The 19,399-nt window shown below is 35.1% G+C and overlaps 1 protein-coding gene across 2 annotated transcripts in view; it reads left to right on the top strand.

Moving 5' to 3' along the window:
* SUZ12 (SUZ12 polycomb repressive complex 2 subunit) overlaps positions 1-15,822 on the top strand; it is a 39,048-nt gene extending 23,226 nt beyond the window's left edge. For both annotated transcript variants that reach the window (XM_069602889.1, XM_069602890.1), the window contains 8 exons: positions 3,075-3,180; positions 6,699-6,876; positions 9,389-9,480; positions 9,701-9,844; positions 10,318-10,475; positions 10,847-11,045; positions 11,509-11,588; positions 13,443-15,822. In XM_069602889.1, the coding sequence (XP_069458990.1) occupies positions 3,075-3,180; positions 6,699-6,876; positions 9,389-9,480; positions 9,701-9,844; positions 10,318-10,475; positions 10,847-11,045; positions 11,509-11,588; positions 13,443-13,788 (1,303 nt within the window). In that variant the 3' untranslated portion in view covers positions 13,789-15,822. The remainder of the gene's footprint in view (positions 1-3,074; positions 3,181-6,698; positions 6,877-9,388; positions 9,481-9,700; positions 9,845-10,317; positions 10,476-10,846; positions 11,046-11,508; positions 11,589-13,442) is intronic.
* Positions 15,823-19,399: the final 3,577 nt, after the last annotated feature.

The raw sequence follows: 19,399 nt of genomic DNA, 5'->3' as shown, positions 1-19,399 counted from the left end.
AAATTCTTTCTACCTTAAATATGTTAACATATTCCTTGTATTTAAAAACAGTTGCCTTTTTAAAAGTTTTATTTTTAATTGAAAGATAATAGCTTTAAAATACTTCATTGGTTTCCACCATACATCAACACAAATCAGCTATAGGTATACATATAAAAACTGCTTTTTAAAACAGTACCAAGAGGAAATCATAAAATAATGTTCTCCCAACTTAAATTTTGAAAATTTTCAAACTTAAAAAAGTTGAAGGAAAAATGCAGGTAGTTAATACCCATGTACCCTTCACCTAGATTCATAATTTGTTGACATTTTACCACATGTGCTTTATTCATGAGTATTTTTGTGATAAACCACTTGAGGGTTTTAGATCATGACACTTGATTCCGTTTCTTATTCCTAAACCTAGCCCAGATCTCCTGAGAGCAAGGACATTAACCTCCATAACCACAATACATCTACCATATGCAGAAAAGTTAACATGAGACAAAAATACAGTGCTCTCTCCCCAGGTGCCTCGGTAATGTACTTTTCTGCTCCCTACTCGATGTAGTCAAGGATTGTGATCTCTAGCTAGTCGTCCATTGTTGTATATATTTAGTCTCCTTTAATTTGGGATAGTTTTCCAGTCGCCACCCCCTGCTTTTTTCCCCTTCTGTGACACTTTAAATACAGGCCTGTAGTTTGGCAGAATGTATTCCATTTTGGACTTTTGTGATTGTTCTCCTGTTTAGATTCAGATTAAACATTTTGGGTAAGAACACTAATTGATGATGTGTTCTTTGTGCATGTCGCAGACACAGCTGATAGTTGGTTTGATCACTTGGTTAAAGTGGTGTTCATATTTCTCCACTATAACGGTACCAAGTATGGATTAATGAATTCCACTTTTATTCAGTCTGTTTTAATCTATTTCTGTTGCTATTTTAATGTTCAAATTGTCCTAAATTTGCTCAGGAGGAGCTCTGGAGCTCCAAACAGGTTCCTAAGTCCCTTTGACTTATTTTTATTCATTTATTTCCTTGTTTTCTGGAGTATTCTAGATATTCCAGGCTTTACATTCTCCTTTTCCTACCTCTGCTCTGGAATTGGCTTTCTTAAGAGTCATGGTTCCTTTAGTAGAGGAAAAGTATTTGACAGCCAAGATCTGGGGATTAGATGTTTAAAAATTCATTTTATAATCTCTGAGAAGTTAAAGTCTCCTTAAAGAGTAAAAATCAAAAGCCATATAAAAAAATATGAATATGGAGCAAAAAGTTTCTTTTAAAAAATGGGCTTCCCTGGTGGCTTAGAGAGTAAAGCGTCTGCCTGCAATGCAGGAGACCTGGGTTCAGTCCGAGTCGGAAAGATCCCCTGGAGAAGGAAATGGCAACCCACTCCAGTACTCTTGCCTAGAAAATCCCATTGACAAAGGAGCCTGGGAGACTGCAGTCCATGGGATCGCAAAGTCGGACACGACTGAGTGACTTCACTTTCCTTTCCTTTTGAAAACAAAAACACCATCGTAAGCCAAGTTGAAATAAAAATGACAAGTCAGAAGAAAATTAATTTGAATTCACAATATGTAGATATCAATGGATACCTCATTCCTCTAATACATACAGATCATATTAAATAAAAAGGAAAACACAACTGACCAATAGAATGAGGAAGGGATATCATGAAAATACAAAAAAAGAAAACATACATGGTTTTTAAACAACTAAAAGGTAAAACATCTGAATATAAAAATGCATTGAGATGTCATTTTTTTCACTTACCAGTTTGACAGATATCAAAAAACTTGGTAAAGTACCATTGATGAGGCTGTGGGGGAAAAGGGACTCTTCATACATTACAGATAGGAGAGTAAATTGGATTGTAGCCATCAAATGTACAACCATAAAACAGAATGTTATGTAGCCATGTAAACGTGTGAGGAGAGCTCCTCTCCATTTTAGAAGAATATTAATATCTATTCAAACTAATAAAATCAGCTTTAAAAAATATTAAGCTGATACATTGAAGTAGAAAAAATTCAAGTAGCACAACATAAAGACAAAAATTCTTAAGCTCTTGAAATCATTTGCTGTTAAGAGTCAGACTTCAGAGACAAGCTGTCTATATTGTATTGCTAGCTCTGTCTACTCATTGTGTCATCTTAAAGCAAGTTATTTAACCCTGTCTCTGCCCCTGTTTCCTCTTCTGAACAGTGAAGTAATAGCCTACTTCATAGAGTTGTTGGGAAGATTAAATGAACCATGTAAATAAAGTCTTTAAAATAGGGCCTGGCACATAGTAAGCACTCAATAAATGTTAGCTAACATCACCTAAGAGAATTTCTCTAAGACTGATGAGGAGATGCCAGATTCTTGATATATAGTTAATTATTGGGTATGGTTGGAGAATGGTATTTAGGTTAGTAATGTTACCAGTGTTTAATGGTATGGAAAAAATAAAAAACTATATATACACACACAAATATGTACACACACATTAAAACTGTACTGTGAGTATGGGTTTAATTTGATTGATTCTTTGATTCAACTAGTATTCCACATATTCATTCACCTGTGAAATGTTTATTGAGCACCTATATGTGCCAGGTGCCCCCTTAGGATCTTATAATTATCCGATTTGTCATTATAATCATCAGTTTGCTGAGTCAAGAATTCTAGTTCAAGTATTTACAATAATTAAAGATAACAGACATAATTCTTAGTGGCTCCCTAAGGCAAGTATTAAAATACTGTTGTTATTTCATTTCTAAAAGTATAAAGCCTGCACACATGCTTTATACTTAATATTTAAAACTTACTAAGTTTTAATACTGTAAGCATATTATACTTTAAATGTTTTAAGTTATATTTGAGTAGCTACAGTAATGAAATAATTCTCTAGTAATAGTTATTAGTACAAATCATTAAAAAAAAAATTTTGGCCAGGAATGGAGTGTAGGTATATTTTTAAATCTTGTTGGGAATGTAAGCTAGTTTATAAATTTAATAAATGCTTTTGAATATAAATCTAAAGATGTAGAATTTGTGTACTTACAGTAATACTCAGGTTACTTTAAAGTGTATGTGTTTGTCTAACAGGCGCTTACAGCTTTTAGATGGGGAATATGAAGTAGCCATGCAGGAAATGGAAGAATGTCCAATAAGCAAGAAAAGAGCAACATGGGAGACTATTCTTGATGGGAAGGTATGGACTACTCAGAAGACTGAGCACGTTATAGTTATAAACTCCCATTTCTGATTGATGTTTTCTTCCCCGAATGCAAATTCATGTTGAATTCATATTGGAAGGAAGAGTCCTTTTTCTTAATACCTTGAAAAACACAAATCAAAATTATCTAGTCAGAGTATTTAATGGAAGGCATCATGCTTGGAGCCAGACCACCAGGTTCAAATCTCTACTTGTAGCTATGTGGCATCTGGCAAGTTACTTAATCCTATGTGTCTCAGTTTTCTCATCTGTAAAGCAAGGCATAGAATTGATGGATTAAATGAAATAATTAATGAAAGATGCTTAGCACCGTGCCTGGCATAAAATAAGTGCTCAATAAATGTTAACTGATATTTTAAATCCCATTCATAGTAACAGCAGGTAACATCTGACTAATAATAAACTTATCAGGAAATCTTTAAATCTTAGATGAAGCAGGCTTAAAATAACTTTTAAGAGACTTAAAAATAGGCATACATACAGTTCTTGGATAGGCAGACAAAAGAACCAGTGTCATTTGCTTCTAAATATATTAGATCAGTGTAGCAGCACAAGCAAAATCCTGAAAGGATTTTTTTTTTTCTTAAGCCTTGGAATTAGTCTAAAGTTAACCTAAAACTGTGTGTAATAGTACTAAGGAAAATTATGGAAAAGTTTTCTGAGAACCTTTACATTGCAGATAACAATAAAAGAACTTAAGTTTATGGTACAAGTATAGGAATAGACAAGCACATCACTGAAGCATAGTCTTGAAATAGTTTTGAGTTTAATCTGTGATAAAATTGTTAGATCTGTGTGGGAAAGATAACCATTCATTATGTGACAGAATTGCTCTCTAGCCATCTGGAAATAAATGTAGACCTAATAAATTCCAGAAGGCTCATAAATGTAAATGTAAAAATTAACACTACATAGCTTCAGAAAAAAGACAGGTGAATATTAATATAATCTTGGTATGAGAAAAGCCCTTCTAGGTATGGTACAAAAGCTAGAAAGCATACAGTAAAAACGACTAATTAAAATGAGTCGTTTCTATACTTTAAAAGTCTAAAAACCAAATGATGGACTGGGGCAAATATTTGTAACATACAAAAGGCTAATATGAATATGCAATTAATAAAAAGCAATCTAATTAGGAAAAATGGATAAAGAACAGTCTGACAGCTCTTAAAGCAACAGATACAGATGACTAGTAAGCTTTTTTAAAAAGATACTCAACTTTACTAGTATTCAGAGACATGTAAACAAAATCAGAGATTACTAGCTTTTGATTACTAGTTTGACAACAGTTAAAAGAGGTCGACAGTTTCTAGTTGGAGATGTGGGGACATATATTCTCAAAGAATGCTTTAAGTTAAAAATAAGTTGATATAACTTTACTGGAGGGGAGACTGACAATATAAATGAAAATTTTAATTGTGTATATACTCATTAACAATTTGATACAACAGTTTATATTTTATAATTTTGTCACAAGGTAGTACCTAGATAACTGAAAAGATCTAGGTAACAAGTCTTGCCTGAAATTTTTAAATAGTGAAAAATTGGAAACACCTTAACTCTTAAAATGATAGCCATTAAAAAGGGCAATATTTTGACAAGATTTCCATGATATTCAATTTTTATATAATAACACATACAACCACCTTTTCTAAAATTAAGCATAATAGTGGTTACCTTCAGGTGATGGGATTTTAAATAACTTTATATGTATCTACAGTGCTTGAATTTTCTGCAGGTATTTCTTATTTTTATGTTTTAAATATTTTTAAGTCTAAATTTATCCTTGAGAAAATAGGATTATTGTGTATGAGTTTTGAGGTTTTTCCAAGAAATTGAGACAATATTAAATTTCTTTTTTAAAGTTTAAGTTTCTTCATGAGAAAACAGAATTATTATATATGAGTTTATACTCAAATGAGTTTATACGCGTGCTGCAGTCCGTGGGGTTGCGACGAGTCGGATACGACTGAGCAACTGAATTGAACTGATACAGGAGCTTGGGGATTTTCCCAAGGAATTGAGATATCCTTTTAAGTCAGGTCGTATAGATTTGCTTCTTTTTAACAGCTCTATGTTACTCTTTTAAGTATATGTCCCATAAGTTGCTAAACTAATGTCACTTAAGTTGATAATTTAATTTTTTTACATTTTAACAAACGTGAGTATACTTGTACTCACTTGTACACGTATCTTTTTGCATTGCAAGTATTTTTACAAGATAAATTCCTAGATACAGACTCATTATGTCAGAATCGGTTTATATGATTACCCTTTCACTTCACTCCAGTTTGAAATTCTAGTTTTAAAAGGATTATTTGTAATAAAGATGTAGAAGGAGGTTAGACTTATGTGGCAGTAAAATAGGAAATCATTGAAGATTTCTATAAAAAGGAATAGCATGAAAGCATCTTTGACAAAAATTACTTGGTCTCCTGAATATGGATTGAGAAGTAAAAATTAGAAGCAGAGAGAGCAGCTGAGATACTGCTCTCTAATAATAAGATACTGTAGTAAGATTCTTACGTAGTAATTATATGAGAGTAGTAAGAATAGGTTTCAAATGTAATTCTGAAATTTTTAGTTTAGGGTCACTGCTGCTAAGTTGCTTCAGTCGTGTCCGACTCTGTGTGACCCCATAGACTGCAGCCCACCAGGCTCCCCTGTCCCTGGGATTCTCCAGGCAAGAACACTGGAGTGGGTTGCCATTTCCTTCTCCATGATAATGCTTGGGACAAAAATAAGTGTACTTGAGAAGAAAAGATAATAGATTCATGTCTAAACATACTTTAGTTCAGGATGACCTGGATATCCAAGTGACAATGTTTAGAGCTCTAAGTGTAAAGAAGGGAGAAGCAATTTGGGAATAATCTAATAGGTAAATCCTTGAGGATGGGTGAGAGATTGGGGCTTTTGGCTAAATGTTGGCTAGGAATTAATTAAGGAGACCAAGGGAAGAGTGGCTTTGGAAGTGATTGAAAGTGGAGGAGGAAAGCCTCAGTGTCCTAAAATTCAGAGCGAGAACCAAGGGCAGTAAGTCATTAGTGAAGCTAAGAAGTCAAAAATTATTCATTGCTAAAACCATTCAATTCAGTCAGAAGTAATTGGTCATCTTTAGAGAAGTTGCAAACTGGCAGGCTTTGGGTACCATAGTTGTTGTTTTTTTAATTTTGTTAGTTACCAGCAAATAAAAATGGGAGTATTTTTCATATGAACTTAGAAAAAAGTCTGAAAATATGGCCAGTGTTTGTATGGGGAACCAGTTTAGCAATTGCCAGGCTGAGCCCTCTAGTACTGTATACAGTCTTTACTGCGCCATACATTTACTTTATTTCCCTGGCTATCCATGTAGGCATTTGGGGGTTTTTAAAGGAAAAATCTGTTGATTGAAGTCAGTTCCACATTAATATGTCATAATAAGTATTTTTTTTTTACTCCTACAATTTCTTTTGTTTTGGGGGATCTTCACTGTTTTCATGTTTTTTCTTTTTTAGAGACTGCCTCCATTTGAAACATTTTCTCAGGGACCTACTTTGCAGTTCACTCTTCGTTGGACAGGAGAGACCAATGATAAATCTACAGCTCCTATAGCTAAACCTCTTGCCACTAGAAATTCAGAGAGTCTTCATCAAGAAAATAAGCCTGGTTCAGTAAAACCTACTCAAACTATTGGTATGAAAATTTTGCTGTCAAATAATGCTTTGCAGACTTAGGACTTAGGTTTTAGATTAATTTGTCTTTTGCTCCAGTAATCTTTGGAAATATTATTTGACTTACTAGACACATGATGAGTACATTACGATTCTCCTAAAGTTCTGTGATGAAGTGCTGATCAACAGTACTTTATTCACTAGATGTATGTGGGAATTTTGGAGATTTTTTTTTTTTAAATTTTAGAATCATGGTATAATATATAGTATATATACCATATATTACATAATATCTTCAAATGAGGTTTCAGTTCACTTCATTCGCTCAGTCATGTCTAACTTTTTGCGACCCCATGAATTGCACCATGCCAGGCCTCCCTGTCCATCACCAACTCCTGGAGTTCACCCAAACTCATGTCCATCGAGTTGGTGATGCCATCCAGCCATCTCATCCTCTGTCGTCCCCTTCTCCTGCCCCCAATCCCTCCCAGCATCGGTCTTTTCCAGTGAGTCAGCTCTTCGCATGAGGTGGCCAAAGTATTGGAGTTTCAGCTTTAGCATCAGTCCTTCGAAAGAAATCCCAGGACTGATCTCCTTTAGAATGGACTGGTTGGATCTCCTTGCAGTCCAAGGGACTCTCAAGAGTCTTCCAACACCACAGTTCAAAAGCATCAATTCTTCAGCGCTCAACTTTCTTCACAGTCCAACTTTCACATACATACATGGCTACTGGAAAAACCATAGCCTTGACTAGACGGACGTTTGTTGGCAAAGTAATGTCTCTGCTTTTGAATATGCTATCTAGGTTGGTCATAACTTTTTTTCCAAGGAGTAAGCGTCTTTTAATTTCATGGCTGCAGTCACCATCTGCAGTGATTTTGGAGGCCAAATACATAAAGTTTGACACTGTTTCCACTGTTTCCCCATCTATTTCCCATGAAGTGATGGGACCAGATGCCATGATCTTCATTTTCTGAATGTTGAGCTTTAAGCCAGCTTTTTCACTCTCCTCTTTCACTTTCATCAAGAGGCTTTTTAGTTCCTCTTCACTTTCTGCCCTAAGGGTGGTGTCATCTGCGTATCTGAGGTCATTGATATTTCTGCCGGCAATCTTGATTCCAGTGTGCTTCTTCCAGCCCACTGTTTCTCATGATGTACTCTGCATATAAGTTAAATTAGCAGGGTGACAATATACAGCCTTGACATACTCCTTTTCCTATTTGGAACCAGTCTGTTGTTCCATGTCCAGTTCTAACTGTTGCTTCCTGACCTGCATACAGGTTTCTCAAAAGGCAGGTCAGGTGGTCTGGTATTCCCATCTCTTTCAGAATTTTCCACACAGTCAAAGGCTTTGGCATAGTCTATAGATACCTTTATGTCAGTTTAGGAGAAGTTTTTCCATTAAATAAATTTGTCCCAAACGCATGAGAAAATGATTGGTTTTCAGAGCTTTGTAGTTTGGAATTGCAGCTATAAAGGGGTTTGGAACTACGTGCTTTTTCAAATTTACATAAAAATTTGTTAATATTATGGAATTGACTTAACCATTTAAGAATATTTGAACAATTTGAGGGCTGGAAGAGGATTATTATAACCTGAATTTTATCAGATTAAATTTTGTAGTAAATTTTTAAGAGGAGAAACATTTACAAATTGTAGCAGTTAGCTCTGTTGGGTTAAGGCTCAGGTTGCAGTATTCTTTCATTTTTTATCTGCCTGATGAGAACACTGTCCTTGACCTGAGGGTATCCATGTGTTTTATCTAAGACTGTTTAAGAAGGCAGAAGGGAGTTGTCTTTGACATAATACCACTCAAGTCCATCCATTAGCTGTGTGCAAGTCACTGTAGTTAGAGTCAATTTTAGGAGATGTAAGAAATGACCCGTGTCAGGGGAAAGATTTCCCAAGGAAATTGTAGTCTGGGCACTTCTCAAAGTGTTCTGTGGCCAAATACTAGTAAAAGAGTTTTCAGGAAACTGAGAAGAAAAGATTTTTACAAAGTTTTACATGGGAAATGATTACTTATGTCAGGAGAAATACAAATTATCATTTTTAAGTCAGTAAAATAATACACCAAAATTATTAATAATGATTATGTTTTTGATTTGGAATGATATTATTACAATCATTTTCATTTAATTTGTTAAACTAATATTTAGTGGATATCTGCTCACTGTTGTGCACTGGGAATACAGAGACCAATCAAAACCTTACTTTGACCTGAAAGTGCTTAAAGAATTACAGTGACTACGTATAATTACTTGGGGTTATTTTTTAAATGTTTTAGAACATGATAGGTGTCCTAATGTTTTAGAACATTTTAAAGGGGAAAAAAGAATGGATCTTACCAGTAAAGACCTTAGTATCTGGTTAGGTTGATGATAAAGGGATTGTTCCCCTGAAATCAGTTGAGGGTGAGAACATTGTATTAAATACCACAAGAATTTTGTGAAACCTTTATTGTTTAATTATGTTCACAACAGATATTTCACTTTTTAGAAGCAAGTATTTTCATTAAAAGTATATATTTTCAGCTGTTAAAGAATCATTGACTACAGATCTGCAAACAAGAAAAGAAAAAGATACTTCAAATGAAAACCGACAAAAATTAAGAATATTTTATCAGGTAAGCATAGCTGACCCTTCTTTTTTTAAGTAATCATGAGATACCTTTGTTTTGCACGTTCTATCTGAAATATTTTGGCTTATTTAAATAAAAAGAATGCCTCTGACTTGATTTTCCTTTTATATTGTTTTAACTATGTTTAAAGTTGATATTGAAACAAAGTATCTTGAGATAAGTAAGTTGGAGATTTGCTGTTTTTTGTTTTTTGTTATCTTTAAAGTTCCTTTATAACAACAATACGAGACAACAAACTGAAGCAAGAGATGACCTACATTGCCCTTGGTGCACCCTGAACTGCCGCAAACTTTATAGCTTACTTAAACATCTTAAACTCTGCCACAGCAGATTTATCTTCAATTATGTTGTAAGTAGCTTTTCATTTTTTCTTACTGTTATACATTATGATACAATTTGGCTTTCAGAAATTGTACTTTGTGCAGAATGCCAGTTTCTACATTGAATGGATTGTTTATGGATGAATTACGGTGAATGATTCAGTGTTTGTGTATATTTGCATAGTGCACCTCTAATGATTCACATAATCCTAACCCCAGCTCTTTGAATTAAGTGGTAATTTCCTTATCCTTGCTCAGACAAGAAATAATTTGTACAGTTACCAAGCCAATAAATGGCATAGCCAGGATTTTAACATGGATCTTTTTGACTCCAGATCTTCTGGCTTCCTGTTCACCATGCTGGTATGCCTGGCTTATTTTACTTTTCAAAACATTTAAGAACCCACAAGTACATTTTAATTAATTAAGTTGGAGGAATAGGTATTTAAGATAGGATAATTAATACTTTATTTTTCTAATCACCTTGCTATTTTTGTTACAGTATCATCCCAAAGGTGCTAGGATAGATGTTTCTATCAACGAGTGTTATGATGGCTCCTATGCAGGAAATCCTCAGGATATTCATCGCCAACCTGGGTTTGCTTTTAGTCGCAACGGACCAGTAAAGAGAACACCTATCACACACATTCTTGTGTGCAGGTAGGTAAAAAGGTCATGTGGCAGAAGTTTATTTTCTGACTTTATTGATGTTTGAGGAATAAAGGGAAGCCAGTCAAAACTACTATTTAGGTGGCAGTTCTTATTTCAGTTTTAAATAAGTCTCTAGGGTCATATACTGCTTTATAACTGCCTGGCTCCTGTTTCTACAGCAGTTTTCTCACTTCCTCCGCACACCTTTTTCCTGTGTTCATGTGGCTACTGCTCTAGTGGTTATAGGGGGATTAAAGTGTCTCCCACTAGAAGTCTGTGTGCATGCCTAGGTGGAAACCTCTGTAAGAAAGGAATGTACTCTGAGTAGTGTGAGCCCTCTCTGTGTTACTTAATATTACAGCAACATTTCTTTTCATTAGGCCAAAAAGAACAAAAGCAAGTATGTCTGAATTTCTTGAATCCGAAGATGGAGAAGTGGAACAGCAGCGAACATACAGTAGTGGACACAACCGCCTCTATTTCCATAGTGATACTTGTTTACCTCTCCGTCCACAAGAAATGGAAGTAGACAGTGAAGATGAGAAAGACCCTGAATGGCTGAGAGAAAAAACCATTACTGTAATTATTAGTTTTGTTGCTATTACCATCATTATCATTATTGACAATGATTTTACAATTTTATGATGAAATGATTTTGTTTGAAAACTAATAACTTTAGTATGAATTAAATTTTTGATTTAATGTTAAGGAGCATTTTTCTAAATTAAGGAATCCAGGAATCTACAATTTTTGTAATTGTGTCATTTTAATAGTTGCCAACTAAAGGAAGTGCGGGTTTTCTTCTTGTGATTTTGTGGTTTTTCACTTTATTTTAAGGCAACTATTTCATAACTAAGGATTTCCCTTTTAAAATTACCACTTAAATGGATGTTGGAAACATTGCTGCTTTGCTATATAAATAAGTTGTGGTATTTTTAGTTACAAAAAATTCTGTTTTTAACATTCTCACAATTTTTTCTTAGAAATATCAATTATATTTATTCTGCATCTAATAGATTTTTTTCCCCTTTTTTTCTAAAAGCAAATTGAGGAATTTTCTGATGTCAATGAAGGAGAGAAAGAAGTGATGAAACTATGGAATCTCCATGTCATGAAGCATGGGTAGGGTGTTTCTAGATTTATATATTCAATTTCCTTTATGTTCTTTTTGTTGCTTCACATTCTATAAATCTGTGTTAGGATCTTACTTAAAATTTAGGTATAGTTTGTTCTAAATATCCTAATTCAAGTATTAGAAAAATGGTTATCTTCAAAGAATGTTTAAGTAAGGTGCTAGCTCCATCTAACAGCAGGTTTTTAGTTAATGTTTTCTTAATAACCCAGCTTTTATTCCTTTTATTGCTAGGGAATACATAAATAATACACCATGTGCTACACACCTGGAAATCGTGAAAACCACTAACAGAATTATTAACAAAATTTTTAACTGCTTTATTATTCAGACTAAAATCTAAACAGCTAGCTTTTCTTATTTCTTACTACCATTTCATAAAGCTGAGGGTAGAACAATCCTAATTTCTCGTGCCTTTGGGGCTATAGCATTGTTTTTCCTGTACAACTGCTTCCCTATGTGAACTATTTACCTGTCAGTACATAGATTCTTCTCTACCTTCATTAGTATTAGACCCTTAAATAAGGCTTTCTTTTATAGCACATGGATCTAAGGTGTTTTCCTTTAAAGGTTAAATGAAATAAATGGGAAGGAGCATTTTATTTTCTTTATTTTTGGGGAATGGAGGACTTAAGTGTTTTAAGTTCTAGTTCAGATGACTGGGTGCATTGCTTATAGCCTTTTTTTTTTTTTTTTTTTTGTAAACTGCCTTGAGCTAAGAATAGTCTTCACGTTTTTAGTGGGTTGTAAAAAAAATTAAAGAGGAAGACAATAGAGATTACATATGGCTTGCTAATTCGTTTCAGTCGTGTCCGACTCTTTGTGACTCTACGGACTGTAGCCCACCAGGCTCCTCTGTCCATGGGATTCTCCAGGCAAGAATACTGTTGTGGGTTGCCATGCCCTCCTCCAGGGGATCTTTCCAACCTAAGGATCAAACTCGCGTCTCTTATGTCTCCTGCATTGGCAGGAGGTCTTTATTTACCACTAGCGCCATCTGGAAAGCCCACATATGGCTTGCAAAGCCTAAAATACTTACTGTTTAGCCTTTTATAGAAAATGTTTGCCTTGTCCCTGGTCTAGTCATTAAAACTCAGTTATGAGTAAATATGTATGTGGAGGCTTGGCTGAAATCTTTCTCCTTTTGTCTTGATATGCCAGTTTCAAGATAGAGTTTTAGTCAAATTACTTAATTGAGTTATATTTTAATTCCTGATCCAAATCTGTCAGCGTGAGAACTACTAGGTTCACTATAAACTGGCATTACCAAGTGGCAGGTAGTTGGTAAACTATTTGTATTTTTTCAGATCTGCAATCAGGCTTTTACATTTTACAGATTCTGGTTTGAGTCTCAGTGGGTAATTGAACATCCATCTCCTATTTGGTTTAATTTGGTTCTCTCAAATTTTTATTCCTTGCCTTCCACCAAAACAGTCACACTATACCACAATTGTTGTGACATCTTCATTTTTTCAAAAGTTTACCATGAACTGAAAGTGTGCAGAAACACTGCTTCTGAAATAGGAAACTGAGAGAATAGTGTTATACAGTTAATGAAAGTGGAGTAGCAGGAGAAAATATTTTACACTTTTAACTGCTAACTTCCTAATTTCATTAGGAAAAACAGAAATGACATCTGTTTAAGCTCTGGTTAAATTAAACCTCTTTAAATTTCTAACATGGTAAGTTTATTCAGGTGATCGAATCTCAGATTCACTATAGTTTTACTAGTTAAATCATCACTTTTCTAGATATAGTCTTATTATCCTGTAATAGTTATCACTGTGGCCTGTGACAGAAATACTTTGTATTGTTGTTGATGTGTTTGTGTTTTTATTAAATAGGTTTATTGCTGACAATCAAATGAATCATGCCTGTATGCTGTTTGTAGAAAACTATGGACAGAAAATAATTAAGAAGAATTTATGTCGAAACTTCATGCTTCATCTAGTCAGCATGCATGACTTTAATCTTATTAGCATAATGTCAATAGATAAAGCTGTTACCAAGCTCCGTGAAATGCAACAAAAATTAGAAAAAGGAGAATCTGCTTCCCCTGCAAATGAAGAAGTCACTGAAGAACAAAATGGGACAGCAAATGGATTTAGTGAAATTAACTCAAAAGAGAAAGCTTTGGAAACAGATGGTGTCTCAGGGGTTTCAAAACAGAGCAAAAAACAAAAACTCTGAAAAGGCTTAACCCCACATTATGGACAAACACTGAAATTTCATTCTAGGGAATTCAGCCTCTAGGAAGAGTTCTGTTTTTGTTTTTAATCATAGGTTCCAAACAGGCACTGTCAGATGAAGTAAATGATTTCAACAAGGATATTTTTAATCAGGGTTCTACTCAACTGCAGTATGCAGCATTACCCGCATATCAGTTTTATTGATGTCATTAAAATATTCTCAAGTTCAAGCATGAAAAGCAATACCTTAAAGTATTTTTAACTTCAACAATTGTCTTATGAGATATACTGAATTGATAATCTAGAAATTATTTCATATTTATATTGTGTTGGGTGGTGTTTTTTTTTGCATTTGTGACTGGCTATTTTTCTACTTTGTAATTGTGAGACATTTTCTTGGGGAGGGAAAATTAGAAAGTGATTCCTTTTTTTAGAAACTGAAGATTTTTGTGAAATTATGTTGCAGTACTGTTTGCAATCAGACCTTAATCCTTGACTTTGAAATCATTTATCAATTTGGAATGAAAAATTACAACATAAGGTATTTTACATTATGTGAGTTCATTTTACAATTTAAAAATAGCACTTCTTCATCTTAGGCCTGTTTGAGAACATGTTAATTTTTCACATTGTTGTCAGTGAAATGTCAATGTTGGCTTCTAAGGTTACTGACCATCCATTTGTTTTTATGTGGATAATTTTAGTGCATTGCTCACCCAGTATATTTTTTTAAACTTGAACATTTTGCTGTTTGTTTTTTTTTTTTTCCTTCTTTCCCAGCTAGGTAATCACATGGAAGATTCAGCTGTCCACATGTGTTCATTAGGATTGTAAACCAAGGGAAGAAAGAGTTTAAGATTTTTAAGATGCCACTTTTGAGGGAGGAAATGTTCTATAAAAATGAACCAGAAAATGTTGTAACTTTTTTTTTCCTTTGCAAGGATGTCTTTGTAATGTATTTCATGATTAGAATATCCAATACAGATAAGCTGACTTGAATCGTTTTGAGCAATTTTGCCCTGTGTTATATGTGTCTCATGCACATATTTACAGTTGGATTTTCTCCAACAGAAAGTGGTTTCACTACTGGCACATTAACAAGCACCAATAGATTTTTAGTCCAACTCCAAGCACTGTGGTTGAGTAACATCACCTCAATTTTTTATTATCCTTAAAGATAATTGCATTTTCATATTCTTTATTTATAAAGGATCAATGCTGCTGTAAATACAGGTATTTTTAATTTTTTTAATTTCATTCCACCACCATCAGATGCAGTTCCCTATTTTGTTTAATGAAGGGATATATAAGCTTTCTAATGGTGTCTTCAGAAATTTATAAAATGTAAATACTGATTTGATTGGTCTTTAAGATGTGTTTAACTGTGAGGCTATTTAACTGATAGTGTGGATGTGATTTGTCATCCAGTATTAAGTTCCTAGTCATTGATTTTTTTTGTGTTTAAAAAAAATAGGAAAGAGGGAAACTGCAGCTTTCATTACAGACTCCTTGATTGGTAAGCTCTCCAAATGATGAGTTACAGTAAACTCTGATTATGCCTCTGCATAGTGGATTTTGAGCATTTCTCTCGGGCTTTAATTTGCTAAAGCTGTGCACATATGTAAAAAAAAAAATAGATTATTTTAGGGGAGATGTAGGTGTAGAATTATTGCTTATGTCATTTCTTAAGCAGTTATGCTCTTAAATGCTTAAAAGAAGGCTAGCATTGTTTGCACAAAAAGTTGGTGATTCCCTCCCCCAAATAGTAATGAAATTACTTCTGTTGAGTAAACTTTTTATGTCATCTTATAATAAAAGCTGAAAAAATCCCTTTGTTTCTATTTATAAAAAAAAAAAGCTTTTCTATATGTACCCTTGATAAGAGATTTTGAAGAAATCATGTAAGATGATAAAGCATTTGAATGGTACAGTAGATGTAAAAAAAAAAAAATTCAGTTTAAAAGAACGTTTGTTTTTACATTAAATGTTTATTTGAAATCAAATGATTTTGTACATAAAGTTCAATAATATAAAAGCTGCATTCTGTTTTGTTTTTTATTATATTATGAATTGTTAATACACACACAAATTTTGGCTTGGCTAGGATAGGAAATATCAAAAAAATTATATCCATCAGTCAGAGCAAATAAGTTGAGAAAAATTAATGTGAAATCCTGCTTTCGGTTCTAGTAATAGCAGTTGTAACTAGTATGTTATACTGTCACATAAAAAATATTTTAAAATTTATCATCTAGGGTAATAATATTAATTGCCCTAATCCTGATTCACCTTTGGTTTTTTCAATTTTCTTTTGAATGAAGAAGGATTTACGTTGGCTTTCAAAAAGCCATATGGTGAGACACAAATAATAAAACAATTATATAATACTGTATTCTGTGAGGTCAGTAGTTGAAATTAGACTAATTGAGGAAAATGTTACCAGCGTGTTGACAGTTCCACTGTGCTTGCTTTATTTACAAGAAATAGCTTGCCTGTTCACATGTTGTGTATTCCTTGAGCTGAGCGCCCCTCTGGTTCCAAAGCTCACTCTGTTTCTTTAAGCACCTGCTTCCTTTTCATTAGACTGTTGAGTCAGTCACACTAGCCTTAGTAGTGACTCATGGTCTTCATTGGTGTTGAGATATTTGTTATATAAACTGAAGGCCTTATATGCCATGGTAACTAAGCATTTGGGTTTCAGGCAGTAAGAAGTATTTGGAGATTTACTGCACAGACATGACACAAACCAGTCTGTGTCATAGGTGAGCCGTGGCTCCAAGAATCTGGGAGGGAAGAAGCTCTCCACAGGGAGAAGCACAGGGATGCTGCAGGAGTCCTCCAGGTGAGATACCCAACTAAATAATAGAACTCTGCCCACTGTAAAGTAAGTGCCCAAGAAGTAATAGTGTTTCAGTGTGAAGAAATGAACTAATCAGCAGTGACAAACCCAAGGGAAGAAGAGTTTCATAAAGGAAGCCATCCCGAAACAGGTTTGAGGAGTTTAGTGTTAACAAATGGAAAATGATTCGGAGAAGTTTATCATGAATATGCGGGAAATAGGGCCTTCAAAAGGGAAACAGGCAGAGAGACAGGAGAGTGGATAGGAAGGTTGAGCCTGCAGGCTATGGAAGACAGAGGACACCAAAGATACACATTGCCAGAAAAGGAAAGGAAGATCAAGAACACAGGTCGATTCAGCTTGCTAAAGGTGAAAGAGTGCTGATAATACTGTTCGGCAAAAAATGGAGAAGTGGGTACTCGTGACATTTCTGGTGGGGAAATAAGCTAGTACAACCTCTACAGAGTAATTTGGTACTTACCATTAAAATCATAATGCGTTTAACCTTTGCCCCAACGATTTCATCTTCAGGAATTTAACCCGACAGATAAACGGGGGCACATGTAAATCGACAGACTGACCACTGTTGAACAGATTAGAAAGGTACAGAAAAGTTTCTAGAATACTTCCATTTTTAACAAGATTTGAAAAGAATGTGTGCCCATATTTGCTTGAAGAATATGACTAAATGGATACACAAAAGCAACTGCTGTCAAAGATGGCTGGGCGAAAGGGCAGGTGGGAAGGAGGCTGTTAACTCTGCAGTTTTTAAATCTAAATGTACTGCCTGTTTTCTATAGTTTTTACATTTAAAAACCTGAAAATACAGAAGAGGGATGGTTTCTCACTGGGAACCAGGTAATGGGTAAGTTGTTAACAAAGATTTGGAACACAGTCAATTGGTATTAAGTAAAACAGGCGCTGTAAAAAACTGTCTGAATGCTGTATTTATATTTTTTGTTAATCTAAATAGTATGTCGCTCCAAGGAAAGCAGAGATACGTTTTATTAACTATACCAGTACCATATTAAAATAGATCATTGATGGTTCCCAGTTGTTGACTGTAGATCACAACAAACTGGAAAATTCTTAAAAAGACAGGAATACCAGAGAAATCTGGATGCAGGTCAAGAAGCAACAGAACTGGACATGGAACAACAGACTGGTTCCAAATGGGGAAAGGAGTATGTCAAGGCTGTATACTGTCACCCTGTTTGTTTCACTTATATGCAGAGTACATCATGCAAAATGCCGGGCTGGATGAAGCACAGGCTGGAATCAAGATTGCAAGGAGAAATATCAATAACCTCAGATACGCAGATGACACCACCCTTATGGCAGAAAGCAAAGAATTACTAAAGAGCCTCTTGATGAAAGAGGAGAGTGAAAAAGTTGGCTTAAAGCTCAACATTTTGAAAACTAAGATCATGGCATCTGGTCCCATCCCTTTATGGGAAATAGATGGGAAACAGTGGAAACTGTCAGACTTCATTTTTGGGGGCTCCAAAATGACTGCAGATGGTGACCTCAGCCATAAAATTAAAAGACACTTGCTCCTTGGAAGAAATGTTATGACCAACTAGACAGCATATTAAAAAGCAGAGACATTACTTTACCAACAAAAGGTCCATCTAGTCAAAGCTATGGTTTTTCCAGTAGTCCTATACAGATGTGAGAGTTGAACTATAAAGAAAGCTGAGAGCTGAAGAATTGATGCTTTTGAATTGTGTTGGAGAAGACTCTTGAGAGTCCCTTGGACTGCAAGGAGATCCAACCAGTCAATCCTAAAGGAAATCAGTCCTGAATATTCACTGGAAGGACTGATGCTGAAGCTGAAACTCTAATACTTTGGCCACCTGATGCAAAGAACTGACTGATTGGAAAAGACCCTGATTCTGGGAAAGATTGAAAGCAGAAGGGGACAACAAAGGATGAAATGGTTGGATGGCATCCCCGACGTGATGGACGTGGGTTTGAGTAAACTCCGGGAATTGGTAATGGACAGGGAAGCCAGTGTGCTGCAGTCCATGGGGTCACACACAGTCGGACGCAACTGAGCGACTGAACTGAACTGAGTTGTTGACAGCATAAAAATCATATTTTTCCTGCCTGATGGGAATTCGCTCTCTTTTCAGTCTTAATCTCTGATGTATGCAGTCTCGCCTCCAACCAGGTAGGGTACCAGAGTACAGCATGGTACACACCATGCACCCTGGTGTTCTCCATACACAGTCTACAATCCAGTTTCTGGAGCACCTTCTGTGTCTTACAAGTGTAAGATTGGTTTTTATACAGAGGTAAAAATTCAGTCAAGTATATTCTTAGACAAACATAAGATTGTTAGTTATGTTAAGATGTCACATGGATCAATCACATTATAAAGCTGGTTTTAGAGAACAGGGTGTATATCTCCCAAACTACTGTATTCAATCGGTTGTCTTTTCCCATTTCTGACTACCATCCTGTCCACCCACATGGCAGAACTTAACCAGCGGCCACCTACAGGTACACCATCTCCTGGAATCATATTTCTGTCCACTACTCCGTCCTTTTCCAGAACCCTAGTAGCTTCTGCCTGCTTTGGCGGCACACTCTCACTCCAGCCGTCCAGTCATCCATCTGTGGATGTGTGCCGGGACTTGCCCCAAGTACTGAGAATGAGTTGAGTAAGACTCATGTTTCAAGGATTCTCCCAGTTCTCATGGATCAAAACTAAAGCCACTTCTTTCTCCTATCCCTAAACAAGCATGCACCTCTTTGCTAGACTTATCAC

The sequence above is a fragment of the Ovis canadensis genome, chromosome 11 (genome assembly GCF_042477335.2).
Source record: "Ovis canadensis isolate MfBH-ARS-UI-01 breed Bighorn chromosome 11, ARS-UI_OviCan_v2, whole genome shotgun sequence".
NCBI classification, from domain to species: Eukaryota; Metazoa; Chordata; class Mammalia; order Artiodactyla; family Bovidae; genus Ovis; species Ovis canadensis.
This window is presented reverse-complemented; position numbering and strand designations above follow the sequence as displayed.